The sequence below is a fragment of the Epinephelus fuscoguttatus genome, linkage group LG6, assembly GCF_011397635.1.
Source record: "Epinephelus fuscoguttatus linkage group LG6, E.fuscoguttatus.final_Chr_v1".
Classification (NCBI taxonomy): Eukaryota; Metazoa; Chordata; class Actinopteri; order Perciformes; family Serranidae; genus Epinephelus; species Epinephelus fuscoguttatus.
This window is the reverse complement of record NC_064757.1, coordinates 38116771-38139463: the sequence shown is the minus strand read 5'-3', so window position 1 is coordinate 38139463 and position 22693 is coordinate 38116771. Positions and strand designations below refer to the sequence as shown.

General features: G+C 38.7%; 2 protein-coding genes across 4 annotated transcripts in view; one reads left to right on the top strand and one right to left on the bottom strand.

Annotated features, from left to right (window-relative positions):
* znrf3 (zinc and ring finger 3) overlaps positions 1–22693 on the bottom strand; it is a 246047-nt gene that overhangs the window by 139680 nt on the left and 83674 nt on the right. For 2 of the 3 annotated variants that reach the window (XM_049578490.1, XM_049578492.1), the window contains exons 6-8: positions 21867–22034; positions 19830–19932; positions 16055–19682 (exon numbers count right to left, since the gene is read on the bottom strand). In XM_049578490.1, coding sequence (XP_049434447.1) covers positions 17929–19682; positions 19830–19932; positions 21867–22034 — 2025 coding nt within the window. In that variant the 3' untranslated portion in view covers positions 16055–17928. Of the gene's footprint in view, positions 1–16054; positions 19683–19829; positions 19933–21866; positions 22035–22693 lie in introns of those variants that run through there. The other variant, XR_007449501.1, reaches the window with a different exon arrangement.
* On the top strand, positions 1725–15935 carry coq5 (coenzyme Q5, methyltransferase). Its single transcript, XM_049578615.1, is given in 7 exon segments — positions 1725–1965; positions 4013–4162; positions 4248–4472; positions 7851–7957; positions 9012–9100; positions 9933–10044; positions 15473–15935. Coding segments are annotated over 7 exon segments (1026 nt in total). The 3' UTR covers positions 15575–15935.

Below are 22693 nucleotides of genomic sequence, written 5' to 3'. Positions count from 1 at the left end.
CATGTCATATTCCTGACACATGAACTATTTTAGGTCTTGCTACCTACTTTGTATCTTGTGGATGTTTACGTTGTGTATCTCACAATGTTATCACATGACTTGTCAGGTGACCCCTTTGACATGTGTATATATAGAGATGTGTCCCCTAGCAGTCTTTGTCTGATGAAGGGCGTGTAGCTGGAAACGTCACATTAGTGGTTATCTGTTGGAGCTATAACTGGTGTGCGGCCTCTTCGTGTTACACATTATTTTCTTACATTGTGGGCTCTTTCAATATTAGCAGCTGGTCACCGAGCATGTTACTGCATTGTTACTACAAATGTACTTTATATTCAACAATCATTTTGATTGGTCTGAGATAACAAGGCAGAGGGTTGATTTGCTGGTTTGGGTGATCAGAGCACTGCAGCTAAAACAAAATGGGATGACAACAAAATGGTTGTAAACTGCACTATTTTTGTCTTTGATACTCATTTTCACTTGTGTGTTTTTTATTTATTTCATAAGATACATATTTGTTTGAGCATTGTTACAGGAAGCCTGGGATCTTAGACTTCCACTGCCAACGACTGCTTCTCTGTATTTGTTGTGTATAAGAAAATAAATAATCTGAAACTTGAAACAACCCAAAGGACTCCTGTAATTTTTTCAAACTTCGTATTAACAACACGATGCATCCAGTGATCATTACATTCATTTCGCACAAAGTGGAGGGCAATGACCAAAATCCACAAATGCAAATAATGTGTCAAGTAGAGACAAACTTCAGTAATAGATGTCTTCCAAAACCAGATAAGATATATAAATAAATAAATAAGTAAATGAAATAAAATAAAATAATATCAAATTTTAAATCAAAATTAAACTTAAATAAGAATTTAATAGAATAGATAGAATAATAAATAGAAAATATAATAAAATAATAATTAATAGAATAAAAATAAAAACAAATAAAATAAAGAATAAAATTAATAAAAATAAAAATAAATAAAAGATGAATAAATAAAATTAAAATTAAAATAGGCTAAAATAAAACAAAAACAAAAATAAGATAAAAACTAATTTAATTTAATTTAAATTAAAAAAATAAATAAATAAATAGAATTAAAATACACTAAAATAAAATAAAAATGAAAACAAAAATAAGATAAAAATTAAAATTAATAATAATTAAAATTAAAATAAAATGAAAAATAAATAAATTAAATTAAAATTAAAATACACTAAAATAAATAAAAATGAAAACAAAAATAAGATAAAAATTAAAATTAATAATAATTAAAATTAAAATAAAAAATGATAAATAAATAAATTAAATTAAAATTAAAATACACTAAAATAAAATAAAAATGAAAACAAAAATAAGATAAAAATGAACAATTAATAATAATTAAAATAAAAATAAATAAAATAGACACGAGCATGAACACACAAATGAACACACACGGGTTTACCTAATTTGTTGTAAACTTGTAAGATCTGCATAAATCAATAGTTTTAGTTAGTATTTTCCTGACACATTGTTAAGTTTGATATTACTTTAAGATATGTATCTATATCTGAATACTTGTGAGCAGGAAACAAGGGCAATTTCTTCAAATATTTTATTAAATATAAAATGAATGAATATAAAAGTTAGCTAAACTAATGAGCAAATTAATCATATGTCAGGACTCGTGCACAGAGTCGAGTGTGCTGCGGTCTTATCATAGCGTCGCTTCTGAATGACATCAGACTGACGCACAGTTGCATAATCAGGCAACATGGCCGCATCCATGAGACTGCTGGTGCGGAGGGTGATCCGTCTGTCCCACAGAAACGTCCCCGTCCCCGCTGCTGGAGCCTCGGCCCGGCCAGGATGCTGCTGGGGCCCGTCGACCTGTCGCTGTTTCAGTGAAGCAGCCGAAGACAGAAACACACACTTTGGGTTTGAAACGGTGCCAGAGACGGAGAAGGCGAAGAGAGGTGAGCTGGAGCACAGATGCGCCCTACACTGTAACAAACTTCATTTAAAAACTCGCTATTTAAAAGTTATTTGCTTCTCTGTGAATGTTCACACCTCGAGGGGCGGGGGTTTAAATGTTTTTTGGTTTGTGAGAGTTTGCTGTGTAGCTCGGCACAGCTGAACCTTAGTGACACTATGTGCAGTAAAACCTGTCATCACTTTTAAGGTGATTGCTTCCGCTCTGCAGTGTGTGTAAGTGTGACTGTACTAACATGAGTGGCTGTTGGTGTACTCTTTATGAGCCGAACTTAAAGGTTGCAGGCATTAATCAGTATAACTTTTTAATTCATGTTAAACCTGCAGTGCTGTTGGCATATGTCAAGAGTCCGATTTGATCGCAGGTGGGCGGGGCCAGTAAAAATAAATAAAAAACAAACACATCCAAATGTTTCCCTTTTTTTTTCACATTTCACACATACATTTTTCTATACATTCCCACTCCTCCCACACCAAACTAAAGTGTAAGCTGTTGAGGAAGCAGCTTAAGTCTTCCCCCGCCTTACAAATCAGTTACAAATCTAATGTTTTGGCAGTGTCTCAGCAGCAGGGTTCCACCAATATTGTTTTAAGATAGAAATCGAAAGCAGATTATTTTGTACTGAAGCTGATGGTCGACAATATTTTGCACAATATTTAATATATGACCACAGTAAGTGCAAATTACTATATTCTGGTCAGGGTGGAAAAACCTCTGAAGCAGCATTTTAGATAAAGAAAGCTACTCACTGTTTAACTTACTCCTAAAATCTGACACCTCTTGGCCTTCACATGTGCATCAATGTTAGGGGCCTGTCCCAATACCCACACTTCCCCTAGAACTACCCACTTGCACTTGGTTGTGTGCGTTCACGTTCAGGCTAGTGGTGTCCCAAAACAGAATTGAGGTAGTGGAAGTGGTTTCCAACACTTAAAACCCGCCCTAGATTCCAAGGGAGCCCGACCCACACTTTCAACAAAGTGGAAGAGGAAATTTCCCAGAACACCTTGCGAAGTCAGCAACTTCAGCAAGTTTTGGAAAACAGTTTGTTACTGTACGATCAGAATGAGCCGACTCGGTCAAACACTGTGTCAGGATATTTAAACAAATCAAGTTACCCAAACATAATCGGTCAAAACTAGATGACGTCATAGACGCCTCCTGTTTTCAGCATTTTTTCTCCGTTCATTCATCAGACGGAGAAGAATAAACATAGCACACACCACAACAGAAGCACTGGAGCCGGCATTTTCAAACCTGAATGACCACCGGTATCTTGCGTCGCTACTACGCGTGACGTCAGATCTCTACCCTAATATTTCTCACTTGCCGCATCAAGGGTTATGTCACAAACGAGGGCACTCAATACCAAGTGGAAGATTTAAGGGGTAGAAATGGGACAGGGCCCTAAGTGTGCAAAGTCATCCAGTGGGCCAGACTGGACCCTTTGGTGTGCTGGTTCTGGCCCCCGGGCCGTATGTTTGACACCCCTGGCATAGGTGAAGAAAATAAGAAAAGTTTTGCACACAGCAAATAATCTGTATTATTGTCAGACTAATGTTTTGCGTCATTTTAAATAATATCTGTAGTTTATTGTGTGCATTGATTTATATTTGTTGAATGACATCAAATTGGTGTATTTTAACGATGGGAAAATAAAATAATTTCCTGCAGCTATACATTCACATAATGAAGGCAATACTTCTTAGAATCATATACAAATTAAGATATTATTTTGTTGACCATCTAGATTTTCTGACTGTTGTTTTCACACACCCTTCTGTCCAATTATTAAAAATAAACTCCTCAAAAAATAAATTATTTGTTAAAAGTTTGAGATGCAAAGTGAAATGCAAACCCTGTGTGGTCTGCAAATGATACCTGACCCCAATTTTAGAGTGCTGCGAGTGATGCATCAAACTGAACGCATCACACTATTTTTAGAATGACAATGTTTCTGAAACCCATGAAACCCTGACGCAAACAGCTTCCAGTGATGAATCTGCTCTGTCTCTCTCTCTGCTCTTCAGTGTATAAGGTGTTTGAGAATGTGGCGCAGAAGTACGACACTATGAACGACGCCATGAGTCTGGGGATCCATCGACTGTGGAAGGACACGCTGCTGCACGTCATGCACCCACAGCCCGGGGCGCAGCTTCTGGATGTGGCTGGCGGAACAGGTAAAGCATTGTGTGTGCAACTCTGCAGAGCATCAAAGCTCAACCCCAGACTGGCGTCACACTTCTGTGTTTTTTTGTCTGTCAGGTGACATTGCCTTCCGTTTCCTGGAGTACGTTCGCTCTCAGCAAGAGAGGCAGAAGCGACGGGCGACGCGGTCCATGCAGACGCCATCATGGCAGGACATTTCCAACAACTACTCCACAGAGGACGAGGAGGGGCCCCAGGAGTCCAGAGCTGTGGTATGTGACATCAACAAGGAGATGCTGAAAGTGGGCAAGGAGAAAGCGGAAAGCATGGGCGTCAGTGCTGGTAAGGAGACATCTGATCAACTGTGAGACTGTGAGGTTTTTGTGAGCATGTTGACATGTGCACAGATCAGATTATTTGGATATCTCTGTCATGTTACTGTGCATTTAAATATCCCACAGTTACAGGAGCCTGGATTAAACCTCATTTTAGCTTTGAGAGAACTGGATATTGAGTATTGATTGAGCTGTAGCATGTAAAGATCGTATCCAGGTTTAGCTACTCTTTGATCAGATACTCACACTCATTTTAGACTGTATATTATTTGGCAAAAGTTCTTGCTTATGTTTTTATCATAAGATAAAATAATGCTGATGCTAATATCATGAGCATCAGTGTTGGGGGTGGGGGGTGGGGGGTAGATAGGGTCCTCATCAGCATCCAATCATAGGACCGACTGACCCATGTTCAACTGCTCTTCACCCCTCTCCACTTCAACCTTCAAAGTTCTCCTTCGAATATTTGCCACTACCGCCAAGATCTGCACCCGCTGCGGCTCCACCCGGGCCCATCGCCAAAAACAAAACCTAGTCAGTCAGTAAAGGTTAGGATATTAATAAGTTAAAGACACCTCTGCATGGACAACAGACAGTGATGAGAAAGTTGGATAACTTCTTGATCAGAGGTATGTGGCTCAGAGGTAGAGCTAAAGATCAGCGGTTCCATCCCCGGCTCCACCAGTCCGCATGTCGACATATCCTTGGGCAAGATGCTGGATTCATCCCAATACCCGACCTCGTATTCTTGTTTCCCTAACTTGCAAATCATGTCTTAGCAATGAGACAAAATGTGACATCCTTTCCTCTGAAGCGTCATGCGAAGCGACGTCCGTTTCCAATGACGCGGCAGCTGATCACAGCTGGATCAGCTGCATTCTCAGAACCCATTGGCTGTATTCGGCGTCTGACTTCCGGCAGACGGCGATACAGCCTCTGGGGGCAGACTCCCGATTTTTTGGCATTCCGGTTTGATTTGGGCAGAGGAGGCGAATTACCGTTTCTGACTTCCGTTTATATAAGTAAATATGCTGAACCATTGCGATGGATTCAGAGTTTGCAGTGACGCCAATTATGTTCCGCCTTGTTAGTTCACCGCAGGACCGTTTAACCTGGCAACAACTGCAGCCGGCTCAAACGTGATTGGTCAATATCACGCGGACTACAAACAGCCTACAACCGGAAACCAGGGCTCTTCCGCTCTTCTTCCGGAGGCAAGATCTCCGGAGTTTGCCTACAGACTCTACATTCACTGAATGTAAAGTCTGTATCAGGGGTTGTGTTAACCGGATATTCTCGGTCATTGACCGGTTTTTTACAACAATGACGGGAAAATCTGAAGGCCATCGGTCATTTTGACTGGTTGCAATTACCACCCCTGTGCACTTGGCGGCGGAGTGCACAGTCAGTGTTTTAAGTGGCTGCCGTTTTCACACTGCAGAGAAAAAGTCATTCATCTGCTTCATGTTGCGTTGTTGACATAACGCCCTGGACGCACCGAACGCGGAACTGAAGCACAGCGCCTAGCAGCAGAGGCAGTTTTCAATCGCCGCCCATGTTAATCCGCAGAGGCAGCGCTTCAGTTCGGCATCTAGTCTATTTTTCATGCGAGCACTTCTGTCAAGCTGGATAGAGCGGATCGTACCAAACAGCAAGTCGGACACAGAAAAGACAAGAGAATCCGACCAATTTTCAAAATAAAATAACAACACCACGCACTGAGGAACGTGAGGAGAAAATACCGTGTTTATAATTTAAAATAACACAACAGTGCATAACCGAACACATTTTTCAATACCCTAATCACTTCATTACAATTTTAATTTTGTGTCACCAAGCCTACAGACATAACTACATAACGCCCTGGACACACCCGACGCGTTAGTGACGCATTAGTCTGAGTGGGCGGAAGTTTGCTGCAGAGATCAGCCTCTCATTGGGCGGAACAAGCCACCCGCTGAAGTCCCGCCCTACCACCTCCGGTTGTGTAGCAGTTTTCAACCGTTTTCAACACGTCCTTTACTAACTTTTGCAGTGTTTGATCTTGCGGGGATGTAGCCATTTTTCTGCCATGGTTTGCGTCCTGTAGGCGATATTTTTGTGGGCGTGTTACACCAAAACCTGTTTCCCCCTGGCAATATTTTTGCAAGCACACCGCTGCTGTGGCACCGCCCAGAACGATTGTGATTGGTTGAAAGAAATACAAGCAGCCAGGGCGTTTTTTTCTCCAATCTTAAAGTGAGAGTCGGCCCAGCCAGACCTTTCTTTTCTTGAGAAAGGTCTGGTGAGCGAGACTAGTGACGCGTTAGTGCCATCCGGTGTGTCCAGGGCGAAGCCTAATGGCACGGGTGTGTGGATGTCTGTTCATCTTTTCGTTCATGTCCTTATTAATGCACACTTCATAACTTGCTTGATGGATTTATTAAAAATGAACAAGTGAAAACTAAATGTCTTTGAATATCTTTATTATCATTTAAAAACGAAAATTAAAATGACCGGTAAAAATAGATTATGACCGGATTTTTATGACCCTGTCGGTCAAAATGACCGGCGACGAAAAAGTCTAGCGCAACGTCTGGTCTGTATATAGAGACTAGATCAGCTGTCAGGAGGCTTTATTAACAGCTATAGAAACTTTTAATGTAGTTTGAGTTGATGGAGGATAGAGGAGTTGAGGAGGGATATTGGGTTGAACCCCCTGAACCTCAAATTGCTCCCGGCTGTGTGCGAGTGCATGTGAATGGTTACCGATTAGCAGCTAGCACCATGCATTGTAGCCTCGGCCACCATGTGTGTGACTGTGTATGTGAATGGGTGAATGTGACATGTGGCATAAAAGCGCTTCGAGTGGTCCGAAGCCTAGACCATTTGCCATATACCATATGTTCCATGTGAGCATTTCTATCAAATGTGATCAAAGGCAGCATAAGGTTCCATAGTATAAGTGCATGTAAATGTATTCAGTGTAATAAGCTGAGTTCACTGAGCTCTGAGTGGAGTTGTCTCTGAAAAGTCGACAGCTGTGACTGGCTGTCAACACTCTCAGATAATTTTATGCATGACATATAAAGTAAATATGTGCAGACATTCACTTCCAAACATTCACATCAGACTCCTGAGTGCAGCACTCAGACCACTTTAATCATAACCGTGTGAGAGTTCTGTGCAGCCGCCTGAACAGATTAATTGTTACAGAATTATGAAACTGATCTATTGGTGTAAAACTGTCACAAGTTTATGAAGTGCAGCTACAGGTGCATCAGTACTGCAATCAAAACACAGCACTTGGAATCTGAGTAGAGAGCAAAGTTAAAGTGAAGACGGTGAGACAGTTATTGACCTGAGCGTCTGTGCCAATGTGTCTTTGTGTGTTGATGTGCATCAGGTCTGTCGTGGGTGGTGGGGGACGCAGAGGAGCTGCCCTTTGAAGATGACCAGTTTGACATTTATACCATCGCCTTTGGCATTCGAAACGTCACCCATATAGATCAGGTAACTGACTGGAACATTACTACAGCCTTTCTATAATGCACAGATGGATTTATAAAGAGTGCTGGTGCTGGGTTGCACTTAAAGGGACAGTTCACCCCTAAATCAAAAATACATATTATTCCTCTTACCTGTAGTGCTGTTTATCAGTCTAGAGTGTTTTGGTGCAAGTTGCTGAGTGTTGGGGATATTGGCTCTAGAGATGTCTCCCTTCTGTTGATTATAATGGAACTAGATGGCACTCATTTGGAAAACTCAGCAGCAATGTCTCTTTCCAGAAATTATGACCAGGTTACTCAAGATAATCCACAGACCTTTTTGGCATGAGTGCATCTATTAACTAATGAGAGGCTCATGCTCGTGACAGCTTGGGATGTAAACATTAATGGCGTCCTCGGCTGAGCTGTAACATTAGCTAGCTCAGAGGTGCTAGGTGAGCTAGCAGGGGATGCACGCTTCTTTGTGCCTGGTGATACGCTTTTGCAGGTGTAGCTTGGTAGAAAGAAAGTAGTTCCTACTTGAAACTGCTCACAACAAGGTCTGTAGATTATCTTAAGTAACCAGGTCATGATTTCCAGAAAGAGACATTGCTGTTGAGTTTTTCGGATGTATGTTTTTGGCACTTTGAGCACCACAAGCTGAGTGCCAACTAGTTCCATTATATTCAAGAGAAGGCAGACATCTCTACGGCCGAAATCTCTAACACTCTGCAACTCACACCAAAACAATGTAGACTGATAATTAGCACTACAGGTAAGAAAACAAATATGTCTTTTTGATTTTGGGGTGAACTGTCCCTTTAAGGTTTCATTTCCATCACCCACATGCATAAAGAGGACTCACAGTTAAAATCCAATTCCAAAATCCAGTGATACTCAATTTACAGTGGCGTTAAATGTGAAAAAGCAGCAAATCCTCACATTTAAGAAGCTGAAACCAACAAATCTTTTGCTCTATAATTAACTAAAGTAATGAATTGATAATTGAAATTGTTTTGAACATATTTTTCGTTGTTTGACGAATCATGTCAGCGTAAATTCCTTTTTCTTTTTGTCAGGCACTGCAGGAGGCTCTGCGGGTCCTGAAGCCTGGTGGCAGGTTCATGTGTTTAGAGTTCAGCAAAGTGACCAATCCTCTATTGGCAAGGTGAGGAGGAGTGTTGGCTCATGATGGATGACTCAGTGTGAATATGAATCAACCTTGTGAATCTCAGAAGGTCCCTGTGGATTTATTACCGCCATCACAAATCTGACAGCACATTTTTTACTGCTGCAGCTTATTTTGGCTCCTGGAGGCTGCTGTGTGCTCATGGACAACCTGCACAGAGCTGCTGTAGAAATTCAGAAAAAAACAGGCTCATTGTAATCTAGAAAAAGTGATTTGTTATTTTGAAATGGAGATATTTCCCACAAATGCTCAGGTTAAAGACAAATGTGAAAAAAATGTATTCATATATATTTTTGTTATCAGAATGGCTGCTGTGTCCTTCCATAATATGAAAATATAAGACAAACAACTTTTTGCTTTGTAAGGTTTAGACAAACACTGCCCCCTGCTGGTTTTGTACCTCAAAGCACTTCAGCAGATTGCCCGTTAAAATTACTACAGAGCATGGTGGGCCAGCCTTGTGATGGAGGGCCAGTAGTTTGTGGAGGATGTTCCTCCAGCCAAAGACTCCACCCTCTGATGTGTACAGCTACAAGTGGAGAGGAAGGATTAATTAGTGAAGTCACCTTTTGCGAGGGCCAGTCAGTCTTTCCAACTCTTTTAAGTGCAGATGTTTGACTCAATTAAAAGAAGCATTTCCTTACGAAGAAAAAAAAGTGCTTGTGTGAGAGCACATTACAAACATGGATTTGGTTATAAATCAATGTATGAAAGATTTTGGGAAAATGAGTGGATTGGTCGCAGGTTTAAGCTCTGTCTGAGAAAGAAACTTTTGGCTTCTTTGGTAATTTGCATCCTGCTCTGTTTTCAGGCTTTATGATGCATACAGTTTCCAGATGATCCCAGTTTTGGGAGAGGTGATTGCTGGAGACTGGAAGTCGTACCAGTATCTAGTAGAAAGCATCCGCAAGTTCCCAGACCAGGTGAGGACATTTGATTCTTTCATTTTTGTCTCCCCATTTCTAGTATTGCTCCTCTGATGTGATTAACCTCAAATAAGGGTTATTTTAAAACATTCCCCATTTAGATGGTACAGATCTTTCTCAGGGAATATGCATTGAGCAACACATGAACATTGATTGCAAGATAGCACAACTAAACAGTGCTAGTTTGTTATAGCTCCCTAGACCACTGTATTATATTAATTATAGTTATGTCATAAAAAAGTCAAATTATAGTATGCCATTAAACTGTCATAAAAAGGTTAAGAATAATATGCCATTGAAAATATTATAAAAAATCATGGATGTCACACAGTATTAAAATAAAAAAAAAAGTCATAGTATAGTATGTCATGAAAATGTTTTTGAAAATGTCATAATGTACTATGCCATAAATGTGTAATATAAATTGCAATAGTATATAGTATGTCATAAAAATGCATAAAAGAAGTCATGGTATGCCATAAAATTTCTTAATAAATGTTGCACAGAAAGCATCGAAAAATGAGATGAAAATGTCGTATTATGGTATGTCGTAAAAATGTGATAAGGAAAATATCATATTATAGAATGCCATAAAAAAATAATAAAAAATGTCATAGTAAAGTATGTCATTAAAATATGATTAAGAATCTCAAAGTAAAATATGTCATGAAAATGTGATAAAAAAAGTCATAGTATAGTATGTTGATTTTTAACGACATAATATATACGAAGTTTTTTTTTCATAATTTTTAACAACATACTATACTATGATGTTTTTTTCATAATTTTTAACAACATACTATACTATGATGTTTTTTCATGATTTTTAACGACATAATATACTATGACTTTTTTTCATAATTTTTATCAACATACAATACTATGACGTTTTTTCATGATTTTTAACGACGTACTATACTTTGACGTTTTTCATGATTTTTAGCGACATACTATACTATGACCTTTTTTTCATAATTTTTATCAACATACAATACTATGACGTTTTTTCATGATTTTTAACGACGTACTATACTGTGACGTTTTTCATGATTTTTAGCGACATACTATACTATGACCTTTTTTTCATAATTTTTATCAACATACGATACTATGACGTTTTTTCATGATTTTTAACGACGTACTATACTGTGACGTTTTTCATGATTTTTAGCGACATACTATACTATGACCTTTTTTTTCATAATTTTTATCAACATACGATACTATGGCGTTTTTTCATGATTTTTAACGACGTACTATACTGTGTGTTAGGGCTGTCGGCTGTGTATTAACCTGACTTCTGCACAACACAACTGATGGTCCCAACCCCATTGATAAAGCAAGAAATTCCACTAATTAACCCTGATAAGGCACACCTGTGAAGTGGAAACCATTTCAGGTGACTACCTCTTGTAGCTCATGGAGAGAATGCCAAGAGTGTGCAAAGCAGTAATCAGAGCAAAGGGTGGCTATTTTGAAGAAACTAGAATATAAAACATGTTTTCAGTTATTTCACCTTTTTTTGTTAAGTACATAACTCCACATGTGTTCATTCATAGTTTTGATGCCTTCAGTGAGAATCTACAATGTAAATAGTCATGAAAATAAAGAAAACGCATTGAATGAGAAGGTGTGTCCAAACTTTTGGCCTGTACTGTATGATACTATGGTGTTTTTACATGGTTTTGGACGACATACTATACTATGACGTTTTTCATGATTTTTGACGAGATACTGTACTATGACTTTTTTTCATCATTTTTAACAGCATACAATACTGTGACATTCTTTCATGCTTTTTGACAGAATACTATACTATGACGTTTTTTCATGATTTTGGACGACATACTATACTATGACGTTTTTTCATGATTTTTGATGACATGCTATACTATGACTTTTCATGCTTTTTGACTGCATACTATACTATGACGTTTTTTTCATGATTTCTGACGACATACTATACTGTGACATTTTTTTTTCCATAACTTTTAACAACATACGATACTATGACATTTTGTCATGATTTTTGACGACATACTATACTATGACGTTTTTTCATGACTTTCAACAACATACTATACTATGAAGTTTTTACATTGTTTCGGACTACATACTATATTGTTTTTTCATTTTTTTTCAACGACATATTATACTATGATGTTTTTTCATGATTTTCAACGACATGCTATACTATGAGGTTTTTTCATGATTTTTGACAGCATACTAGTCTATGAGCTTTTACATGGTTTTGGACCACATACTATACTATGACGTTTTTTCATGATTTTGGACGACATGCTTAACTATCACATCATGACTTTTAACAACATACTATACTATGACGTTTTTTTATGATTTTGGAAGACATACTTTGCTGTGACGTTTTTTCAGGTTTTGTCACAGCATACTACGTACTATAATGTTTTTATCATGATTTTGGACAACATACTTTACTATTACATTTTTTTATGATTTTTGACGATATGCTATACTATGATGTTTTTTCATGATTTTCAACGACATCCTATACTATGACGTTTTTACATGGTCTTGGACAACATACTATACTATGAGCTTTTTCCATTATTTTTGACAACATGCTGTATTATGACTTTTTTTCATGATTTTTGACGACATACTATATTATGACATTTTTACATGGTTTTGGTCAACATGCTATACTATTACGTTTTTTTTCCCATGACTTTTAACAACATATAATACTATGACGTTTTGTTGTTATTTTCAGTGACACTATGATGTTTTTTCATGGTTTTTCACAACTAGTGTAGTATGTTGTTCAAATTCATGAAAAACATGTCAAAAATCATGCAAGGACGTCATAGTATAGCATGTCATCAGAAATCATGAAAAAACGTCATAGTATAGCATGTCTTCAGAAATCATGAAAAAACGTTATAGTATGGTATGTCGTCAAAAATCATGCAAGGACGTCATAGTATAGCATGTCATCAGAAATCATGAAAAAACGTCATAGTATAGCATGTCTTCAGAAATCATGCAAAAACGTCATAGTATAGTATGTCGTCCAAAATCATGCAGAAATGTCATAGTATAGTATGTCGTCAGAAATCATGCAAAAACGTCATAGTATAGTATGTCATCCAAAATCATGCAGAAATGTCATAGTATAGTATGTTGTCCAAAATCATGAAAAAACGTCATAGTGTAGTATGTCGTCAAAAATTATGAAAAAATGTCATAGTATAGTATGTCGTCAAAAATCATGTAAAAACATAATATAGCATGTCATCAAGAATCATGAAAAAAGGTCATAGCATAGTATGTCATCAAAAATCATGAAAAAGGTCATAGTATAGTATGTCGTTAAAAATCATAAAAAAAACGTGACAGTATAGTATGCCGTCAAAAATCATGAAAAGTCATAGTATAGCATGTCATCAAAAATCATGAAAAAACGTCATAGTATAGCATGTCGTCCAAAATCATGAAAAAACGTCATAATATAGCATGTCATCAAAAATCATGAAAAAAACGTGACACTATAGTATGTCAAAAATCATGAAAAAAACGTCATAGTATAGCATGTCGTCCAAAATCATGAAAAAACATCATAATGTAGCATGTCATCAAAAATCATGAAAAAAGGTCATAGCATAGCATGTCATCAAAAATCATGAAAAAGGTCATAGTATAGTATGTCGTTAAAAATCATAAAAAAAACGTGACAGTATAGTATGCCGTCAAAAATCATGAAAAGTCATAGCATAGCATGGCATCCAAAATCATGAAAATACGTTATAGTACAGCATGTCATCCAAAATTATGACAAAACGTCATAATATAGCATGTCGTCCAAAATTATGAAAAATAGTAATATTATAGCATGTCGTAGAAAATCATGAAAAAAGTCATAGTATAGCATGTCGTCCAAAATCATGAAAGAAAGTCATAGTATAGCATGTCGTCCAAAATCATGAAAAAAGATTCATAGTATAGTATGTCGTTAAAAATCATAAAAAAAACGTGACAGTATAGTATGCCGTCAAAAATCATGAAAAGTCATAGTATAGCATGTCATCAAAAATCATGAAAAAACGTCATAGTATAGCATGTTGTCCAAAATCATGAAAAAACGTCATAATATAGCATGTCATCAAAAATCATGAAAAAAACGTGACACTATAGTATGTCAAAAATCATGAAAAAAACGTCATGGTATAGTATGTCGTCCAAAATCATGTAAAAACGTCATAATATAGCATGTCATCAAAAATCATGAAAAAGGTCATAGTATAGTATGTCGTTAAAAATCATAAAAAAACGTGACAGTATAGTATGCCGTCAAAAATCATGAAAAGTCATAGTATAGCATGTCATCAAAAATCATGAAAAAACGTCATAGTATAGCATGTTGTCCAAAATCATGAAAAAACGTCATAATATAGCATGTCATCAAAAATCATGAAAAAAACGTGACACTATAGTATGTCAAAAATCATGAAAAAAACGTCATGGTATAGTATGTCGTCCAAAATCATGTAAAAACGTCATAATATAGCATGTTATCAAAAATCATGAAAAAACGTCATTGTGTAGTATGTTGTCAAAAATCATGTAAAAATGTCATAGTATGTCGTCCAAAACCACGTAAAAACGTCATAATATGACGTCATCAAAAATCATGAAAAAAGGTCATAGTATGACATCAGAAATAATGAAAAAAGGTCATAGTATAGCATGTTGTCAAAAATCATGTAAAAATGTCACAGTATAGCATGTCGTCAAAAATCATGTAAAAACTTCATAGTATAATATGTCGTCCAGAACCATGTAAAAACGTCACAGTGTAGTATGTCGTCAGATATCATGAAAAAAGGTCATAGTATAGTATGTGGTCCAAAATCATGAAAGGTAGTCATAGTACGTCATAGTATTTTGAGAACAAAAGTCATAGTTTTTTACATAGCCAAAATCATGAAAAAATGTCATAGTATAATACAGTATAGCACCTAAACCTAGTATGTCAGAAAAGGTAACAAAAAAACAGTCATGATATATTGTCAAAAAAAAAAGGAAACAAGTCATAGTATGGTATGTCTCACTAAAAGTCACAGTATACTAAATGTTATAGGTACATGTAATGAATTAAGTCAATGCAACATAACCAGTGAAACCGCACTTTGTTGTTGTTATTAGAAATGAGACGAAATGCTGATTTCATTATTATTTTTTTTTTTATCAATTGAATATTTAACTGTCTCAACACTACTTGTCATTGTAGGTTCTGAAATTTTGTTTCCATTACTTAAAGCTTGTTAGATTTTCACCTGTATTAATTATTTGATGCCAAACACCTACCTGACTATGTGCAGCAGTGTAACTTTGTGGATTAAATGTTAGTTAATCATTTCCTGTACTCTTTTGTTTTTTTCTACAGGAGGAGTTTAAATGTATGATTGAGGATGCAGGTTTCTACTGTGTGAAGTACCACAACCTCACCGGTGGAATTGTGGCTCTTCACTCTGGTTTCAAACTGTGAGATGCACTTCAGACACCTATAAAAAAAAGCAAAAGGACTTGATCTGTGTTTCAGGCTTTTTTGCCTGTATAACAAACTGTCTGCAGTTATCAGACATGAATTTCAGAGCATGAATCCCCAGGGCTTCTCTCTGCACAGTGACAGGAAATCAGGTCAGTGGATATATTTATTGATTTACTTACCTGCTGTTGGTCTTCATTAAAAACAGTACCAATGTTGGTGTATAGAGCGCATGTCACTGAATCTGTGGTGGTAATGTTAAGACTGGCAAGTGAGTTAAACCATGTAAGTGTTGTTAGTTTTGAATATTTTTTATAATGTCAACATTTTTGGCAACAAGTAATAAAATTTTTTGGGAAACACTGACACCAAACTACTTATTACTACTAACAACAATATAACTACTAACTTTTAGAAAGCAAAATGTAAAAATGTCAACGTGGAATTCAAACAATGGAAAGAAGGACACCACAACATGAGTTACTTGAATAAAACTGTATATTTTACAGATCTTTGTACACTTTAATTACAAAACTGTATGGTACTAAAGTTTTAAAATCAGTTTTTTGGTCAGAGAAGATTTAATCGTCTTGTGTGCAATTACCATGTATATACAAAGTCTCATGTTAGTGATTTTTCTCAAAATAAAAAGCAACCAAATAACTCAAACGTTCATACACTCTGAACATAAGACATGGCTTAAAGATAAATATATTAGTAAATAAATATTCAGAGAACATATTTCCATTTATGAAATGTGTTTGCTATACAGGTACAGAAATATACACAGATTGATTTCTAGCCTTTTTTTTAAACATTTGTAATGGTAATGACAGAAAATAATTATATTCTTAAAAAATTAAAAAATATTAATTTTTGTACACATTTTAATCTTCTTAAGTGCTAGAAACAATAACAAAAAAAAAATTAAATAGTGACTCAAGTACCCCAAAATGTTATATTTGCAGTAGGTACATATCTCTATGCAAAAGGCAAGATTAGATTCTCACTTGATTACAGCACTGGGTTAACTTATAAATAGGGTTATTTCAGAAAGTTTTCCTCTGTGTAGAGAATGTGTATATTTCATAGAAACAGTATAAAAACAGTCTGCAGGACAAACAGAAAGGCATGAATGACAAGCATTGATATCGCAAGTATGTATTATGCATGGCACGATATGATTCAAACGGATACACTGTGGTATGTATAACTGCATCGATTAAAAAAAAAAGTCACAGTACAATAAGGAACCCTTATGAAATATGAGTCTTTTCCAGCTACTTTCCTTTGGCCTTTTGATACATGCTAGAACCTTTTTATAGATATTTATTAGAGCATGCCTCATTGAGGAAAATTGAGTAAGTGACAGCAAAAATACACCTTTAAGGGCTTCCAAACAGGAGGTAGAGTGCTACACTCTACTTCTGGAGAAATCTACTGACCCCGAGACACTGTCACTTCAGACTGGAGTTCGACTAAAAGCGGCGCAGTGTCTTTTAGATATTGCTACAAACAGCTTACCAGCATAAGGCTTTCATGTTGCTCTGGCACATCTCATACAGGTAGGCCACTACTGGACAGAAATGCAATGCATAAAACAAATTCTGTATTATATTGAATAGAGACCAGTGTCAGCCTTGCATTCACATTTCTATGCATTTTTTTTTCTGTAATATATAGCTTCTTCTCCTCAGAGAAATGTGTGGGTCGCAAACACTAAGAATGACCCATTTCCCTGCTTTTGAAAAAAGTAAAAGAAAAAAAAAACAATCATGTCTTTCTGTTTTGGTATAGCTATGTCCGTACAACCTATTTGAGTTGGTGGTTGAAGCTTTATAGGCAGTCAGTGTTCATGTGCGCACATATACATGTAGATGCAGATGTTTGTGAATTAAGAGTGTACATTTTTGTAGAGAAAAAAAATCTCAGATTCCTAGATCTTGCACCAAAGATATTTTGTTCTTGAAAAAGTCTCACAAGAAATGGGCCCGGATTACTTAATGCCGAAGGGGCCGAACCCTTGATGGCAGCAGACAGTCTGCAAATAGATGCCAATACCAACCTACTTCTAGTTTCAGTTAACAACCTCCATCCATATTTGTAGTTTCACTTTGTCTCAGTACTATGGTAACATCATCGGCTCTGAGACGTTTGTGGCCACAGGAATGAACTTGATACACTGTCTAGAAATGACAGGCCATTTCAGTAGAAATCCACACAATCGAAGATGATAACATTCAGAGCTCAGAGAGCAAGGTTAGAACAAGGCAGCTGAGGGTTTCAATGATTGACTGACTGGTTCGGTACCAAATACATACTTTAGACTGAGTCCCTTGTCTCTGGGCTGGAGTTCATATACCCAGACCACCCTCATTTGTCGAAGTACTGCTGCTTCCCAATGCAGTGGGGCTTGCAGAGAGCTGAGGGTGGAACAAAGCCCTGGTCTCCTCCTCCTGAGGGTATGGCTGACCTCTAAACTGTCCTGAGGTGAAATACCCCTCCCGGGGCTCGCGTCGCTCCCCTGTCCGCACCTCTGCCTCCACTGTGACGCTGATGGGCAATAAACTGCTCTGGGTCTCTGCCCCTGTGCCCAATTCACAATCTGTGTCCTCAGGAATTATGGGTATTCTCTGGTTGAGTTCGCAGCAGCCCTGTCCAGAGCAGGCCTCTGAGTCTGCATGCGCATACTGCACATTAACAGCATAGTCCTCGGTGTAGCGCCCCGTTGAGGCCCTGTGCACCTTCATTTCTTTGTAGAAGCAGCAAGGCAGCCCTTCGTAGCTCACCTGCTCTGAGGAAGGGCACATGTGCTCAGGAGCAAAATAGTTCTTGGAGGCTGAGCTCTGAAAGTCCACCCCCCTGTGAAAGCGTCCCGTGGCCAAAGCCCCAGCTTGGTCCGAGTCCTGCCCTTTGCACTCCACATTGGGAGGCAGCACCTCAAAGCAGCAGCTACAGGCTGCAGCCCCAAGCTCTCCCGACTCCTCCTGCGACCCCTTCCCCCTGTCTGCTCCAGTAGCCTCTGGAGCCCCGGCTGAGGTAGTGCTAGTGTTGCTGTTCTCCCTGGGTTCCAGTGATGAGCGACTGCTGTAGTTGGGCTCCAAACTGCAGTTGGAGAGGTGGTCCCCCGAGTTATATCCCGAAGCTCCAGGAGGGAGCTGGAGGCAGTCATGTCCCAAGGGAACAGGGGATGATGAGTCCTCTGCAGGAACTGAGGCGCAGGCCGCAGCCCCTGCTTCCCCCACGGAGCCCCTACATGGACTCTTACTCCTGTAGACATAAGGATCGTAGTCACTGCTCAGCGAGCTGCGGAAGGTAGAGCAGCTACCGTACACGCCCTGGTTGCTGACCTCAGTACAGTCTAACATGGAGTCGCTGGAGGAACAGTGGCACTGGCCTGAGCTGCTGCTGCTGCTGTCACTACCAGGGCAGTCAGCAAGGTAACCGCTGCACACTGAGCGGTGGCCATGGTAACAGCTCAGGCCAGAAGTACTGCCAGTATCACCTATCCTCGAAGAAGAGGCAGGTGCCATGTGTACCACTGTGGGGTATAACAGCCCCTGCTGAAAGGCCCTGCTGTGATGGCCCTTGTGGGCCCCTCCTCCTCCACCAAGCTGCCCTGCCATAGTAGGCCCTTGGCCTCCCTCAGGCTGTTGAGGGAAAGTCAACCCCTGAAAATAGTAGTGCTGGTACATAGTCTCGTACTGCGAGAAGCAGGCTGCTCGGGAAAAGTTGCGACCATGGAACTTGGGTCGTTTAAAAGCAGCGTGATGCGGCTGTGCTGGGTAGGCGGGTGGTCCGCGGTGCTCTAATCCACAGTGGTGGGGGTTGAGTGAGTGGTCCAGATGAAGGGTTGGGTGGTAGCTCCGGAGAAAGGCAGACGTTGACTGGGGAGGGTAAAGACCTTGAGGATCTGGGTGCTGGTCCACAGTGAGTACAGTGATGGGGTTGCCGTGGGGGTCCATGCTGGTTCTGGTTGGGTAGGCTGTCACCTGGCCAGCACGGTGCACCCTGCCAGGATAATGGACTGGCAGCACCACACGCTGCCGGCCATGGACTGGGTTACCAGGGTCCATGCATGCTGGTCCTGGATTTCCCTTCTTTTGCTCTGTGAAAACAAATAACGAAATGTGTAGAATCTCGCGAATGAAAAGAACCAGGAAACATTTTCCCTTCATCATATTAATATTTCTGTTTCTGACAAAGATTATTTTATTGAAATGTTGAACCAGTCAGAGGTTGTGTACAAACTTACCGATGATGTTGTGTCTGCAGTGGGGACAGGTGTGATGCTGGAGTAGCCAAGGGTCGACACATTTCTTATGAAATCTGTGAGCACAGGGGATGACTCGCAGCTCCTGAAAGAGAAAATACAACAGCATTTAGTAGTTAGATTTGACCTGTACTGTCATTAACAAAATGCAGGCAGCAACAAATACAGTAACAATAAATACAATAAGATGATTGGACTACATATCAAATAAATGAGACATACTATACTGTGACATTTTTTCTGACATTCCTTTATGACATACACCCATTCAAATTATATGCTACCGAAAAACAACCAACTTAAAATTATATGTATCAACTTAATAATTCAAATTTTGGGTGAAAGTGTTTTTAAAGGGTGTTTACCTATACGAAGTAAATATGTTTGATTATATGTTTTGATCTGCTTTCGCTTTTCTTTTGCTTCCAAAATTGCCCAGTGCCAGAAAACACCTTGTCCAAGACAGATTTCACCACTTGAAAAAAAATAATGTTTATGTTAAAACCCTTCAATATTTTTAAACTAATATTATCTACTGATAAGATAGGTGTAAAATGAAATAGTATAATAAGCCTTTTTTTAAATTATAAATAAATTAAACAGTGAATAAAAATGTGATGGTGAGTGGCTGAATGTCCAGAAGGTGGCAGCAAAGTTGTACTGGACTGTCAGTAGGTTTGATGGTTTTCAGTCTTAATCAAATTTTTCCCTCTGAGGAGCCAACTATACATGATGCCACAAACAAAACTCTTAACTAGATGCCACACCACAGTACAAATACAACTTTGATGCTCAATGTCACCACTTTCAGGAACAAAACAAACAAGGGGCTTTCACTTGAGGATTGATATGAAAAGAATGCAACACTTTGTATTCAGATGGAGAATTGGCATGGAGGAATTCCAAGACACAACAGCAGGAGCAGTATGAATATGAATTATAATATTCTTCTCCAGTGAGAGCTCTTTCACTGCCATAAATACTTTACTCTGTGGCTTAATGTGACTCATCTTTGAGCTCTTTTCCACCCAAGCTTTTGTTGCTTGGTTCACTGCTCAAAAAGCGCTTTGATGCCATTCAGCCTTTTATATCGCCACTTCCTCTGTGCAATCCTGGCGCCATGCTTTGTTGTGTTTTCTTCTCCTCCTTACCGAAGAGACACATTACCACACAAAAAAAAACACTCATGCATGCACCAACTATGTCCCCCTGGGCAAAAGGGTTTGTCTCTGCAGCGTCTGTGTTGAGGATGAGCAATGCTGTTACAGTAAACCCTCAGAGTCCAAGATTAGGATACATATTTTGACAATGACTCCTTTTAAGGATTAAAGAAGGCCACACTGGGAAAACAGGAAGCAAAATCACAACCCAATGCACTCTGGGTACCGTTATCTCTCCAGGTGCTCTGAAAGACTGAGCTAAACATCTAAAAGGCACCGGAAAGAACGTCACAGAAGATCGCGGGACTGCGGTCCCCGAGCACATCAGGGGAACTTCCATTCTATTGTCCACAGAACTGCATTATGTTTCAGGTCTACAGAATATGTAATGAAAAGAAAACAAGCTCAGTGGGTTGATGACCGCACAAACACTGCCAGAGTTAAAGGTTTGGCTCACACATGGTCCACTTAATGCACGTAGAGTCTGGGTATTCCTGTATTTTTGTTGAACTGCTACGTGTCAGGAAAACTGTTATTCTAAAGCAGTGACACTTGATTGGTTTTGAGGTATAACTTTGTCACCAAGTTGAGGTTTTAAAAGACTTTTAAGTGTATTGTCACTTATATGCATTAGGTACCAATTAATATGGACTGACTTACAGGTGAATCTTGAGATGGTATACATGCATATAAACATCAAAGCAAGAAATGTCTAACTTTGTATTCACTGTAAGAGCCTATTTAATATAGCAAGCCACAGTTTATGGCAATTAATACCATCGTTTGCCTTTAGACATGACATTCCCCAAAACAGATTAAGTTATTAATTTGAATCAAAGGACCAAGTGTCTTCTCTTACCTCCCCATCAATGTACTTTTCCAGACAGATGGCGCAGTCAGAGGTGGAGCTGCTGCTCAGCGAATCCGAGGCTCCACAGCTGCTCTCGCGCTGGCCCTTTCCTTTGGCCTTGAACTTTCTCGTCTCCATCTTCTCCAAGGCTTGGATGGCCATTCTGTTCATCGAGCTCTGTGGTGGGGAGGAAGTTGGGACAGGGTCACTGGAAATATCTGCATGTTTGATAAGACACATTTAACTTTAAAACATGAAAGTCAACAAGCATGTAAGCCACAATAAGATATTAAAGGAATACTTTACGTGTTAACATTGAATTCATAAAGAAAACTTTGTATGCCTCTATTTAATGATGAATCAAATAAAGAAAATTCTTTCATGAATTGAAGTCAGAAGCAACCGTGTCAAACAACTGCACAACTTAATCAAAACATCTGTTTATTAACAACTGTTTCCAATGAGGAACAGAACTAAAGTGAAACTTATTTATGCTCTCTTTGTAGCCAGATTCCATTGACAAAAGCTTTTGTGTTTTAAAGGATTAGTCCACAATAACATAAACAAACTACGATCACGGCAGTGGCAGACCGGCAGCTCCCATGTTCAGCGAGGTTAAATCACTGTTTTCGTCAATGAAGTCTGGCTTCAAAGAGAGCATAATTAAGGGCGCTTTCACTCCTGCCCTGTTTGGTTTGGTTCAATCAAACTCAAGTTCATTTGCCCCCTAAGTGCAGTTCGTTTGGGCAGGTGTGAACACAGCAATTGCACTCGAGTGCGCACCAAAACAACTGGGCCGAGACCTTGGAGAGGTCGTCTCATTTTCAAACTGTATG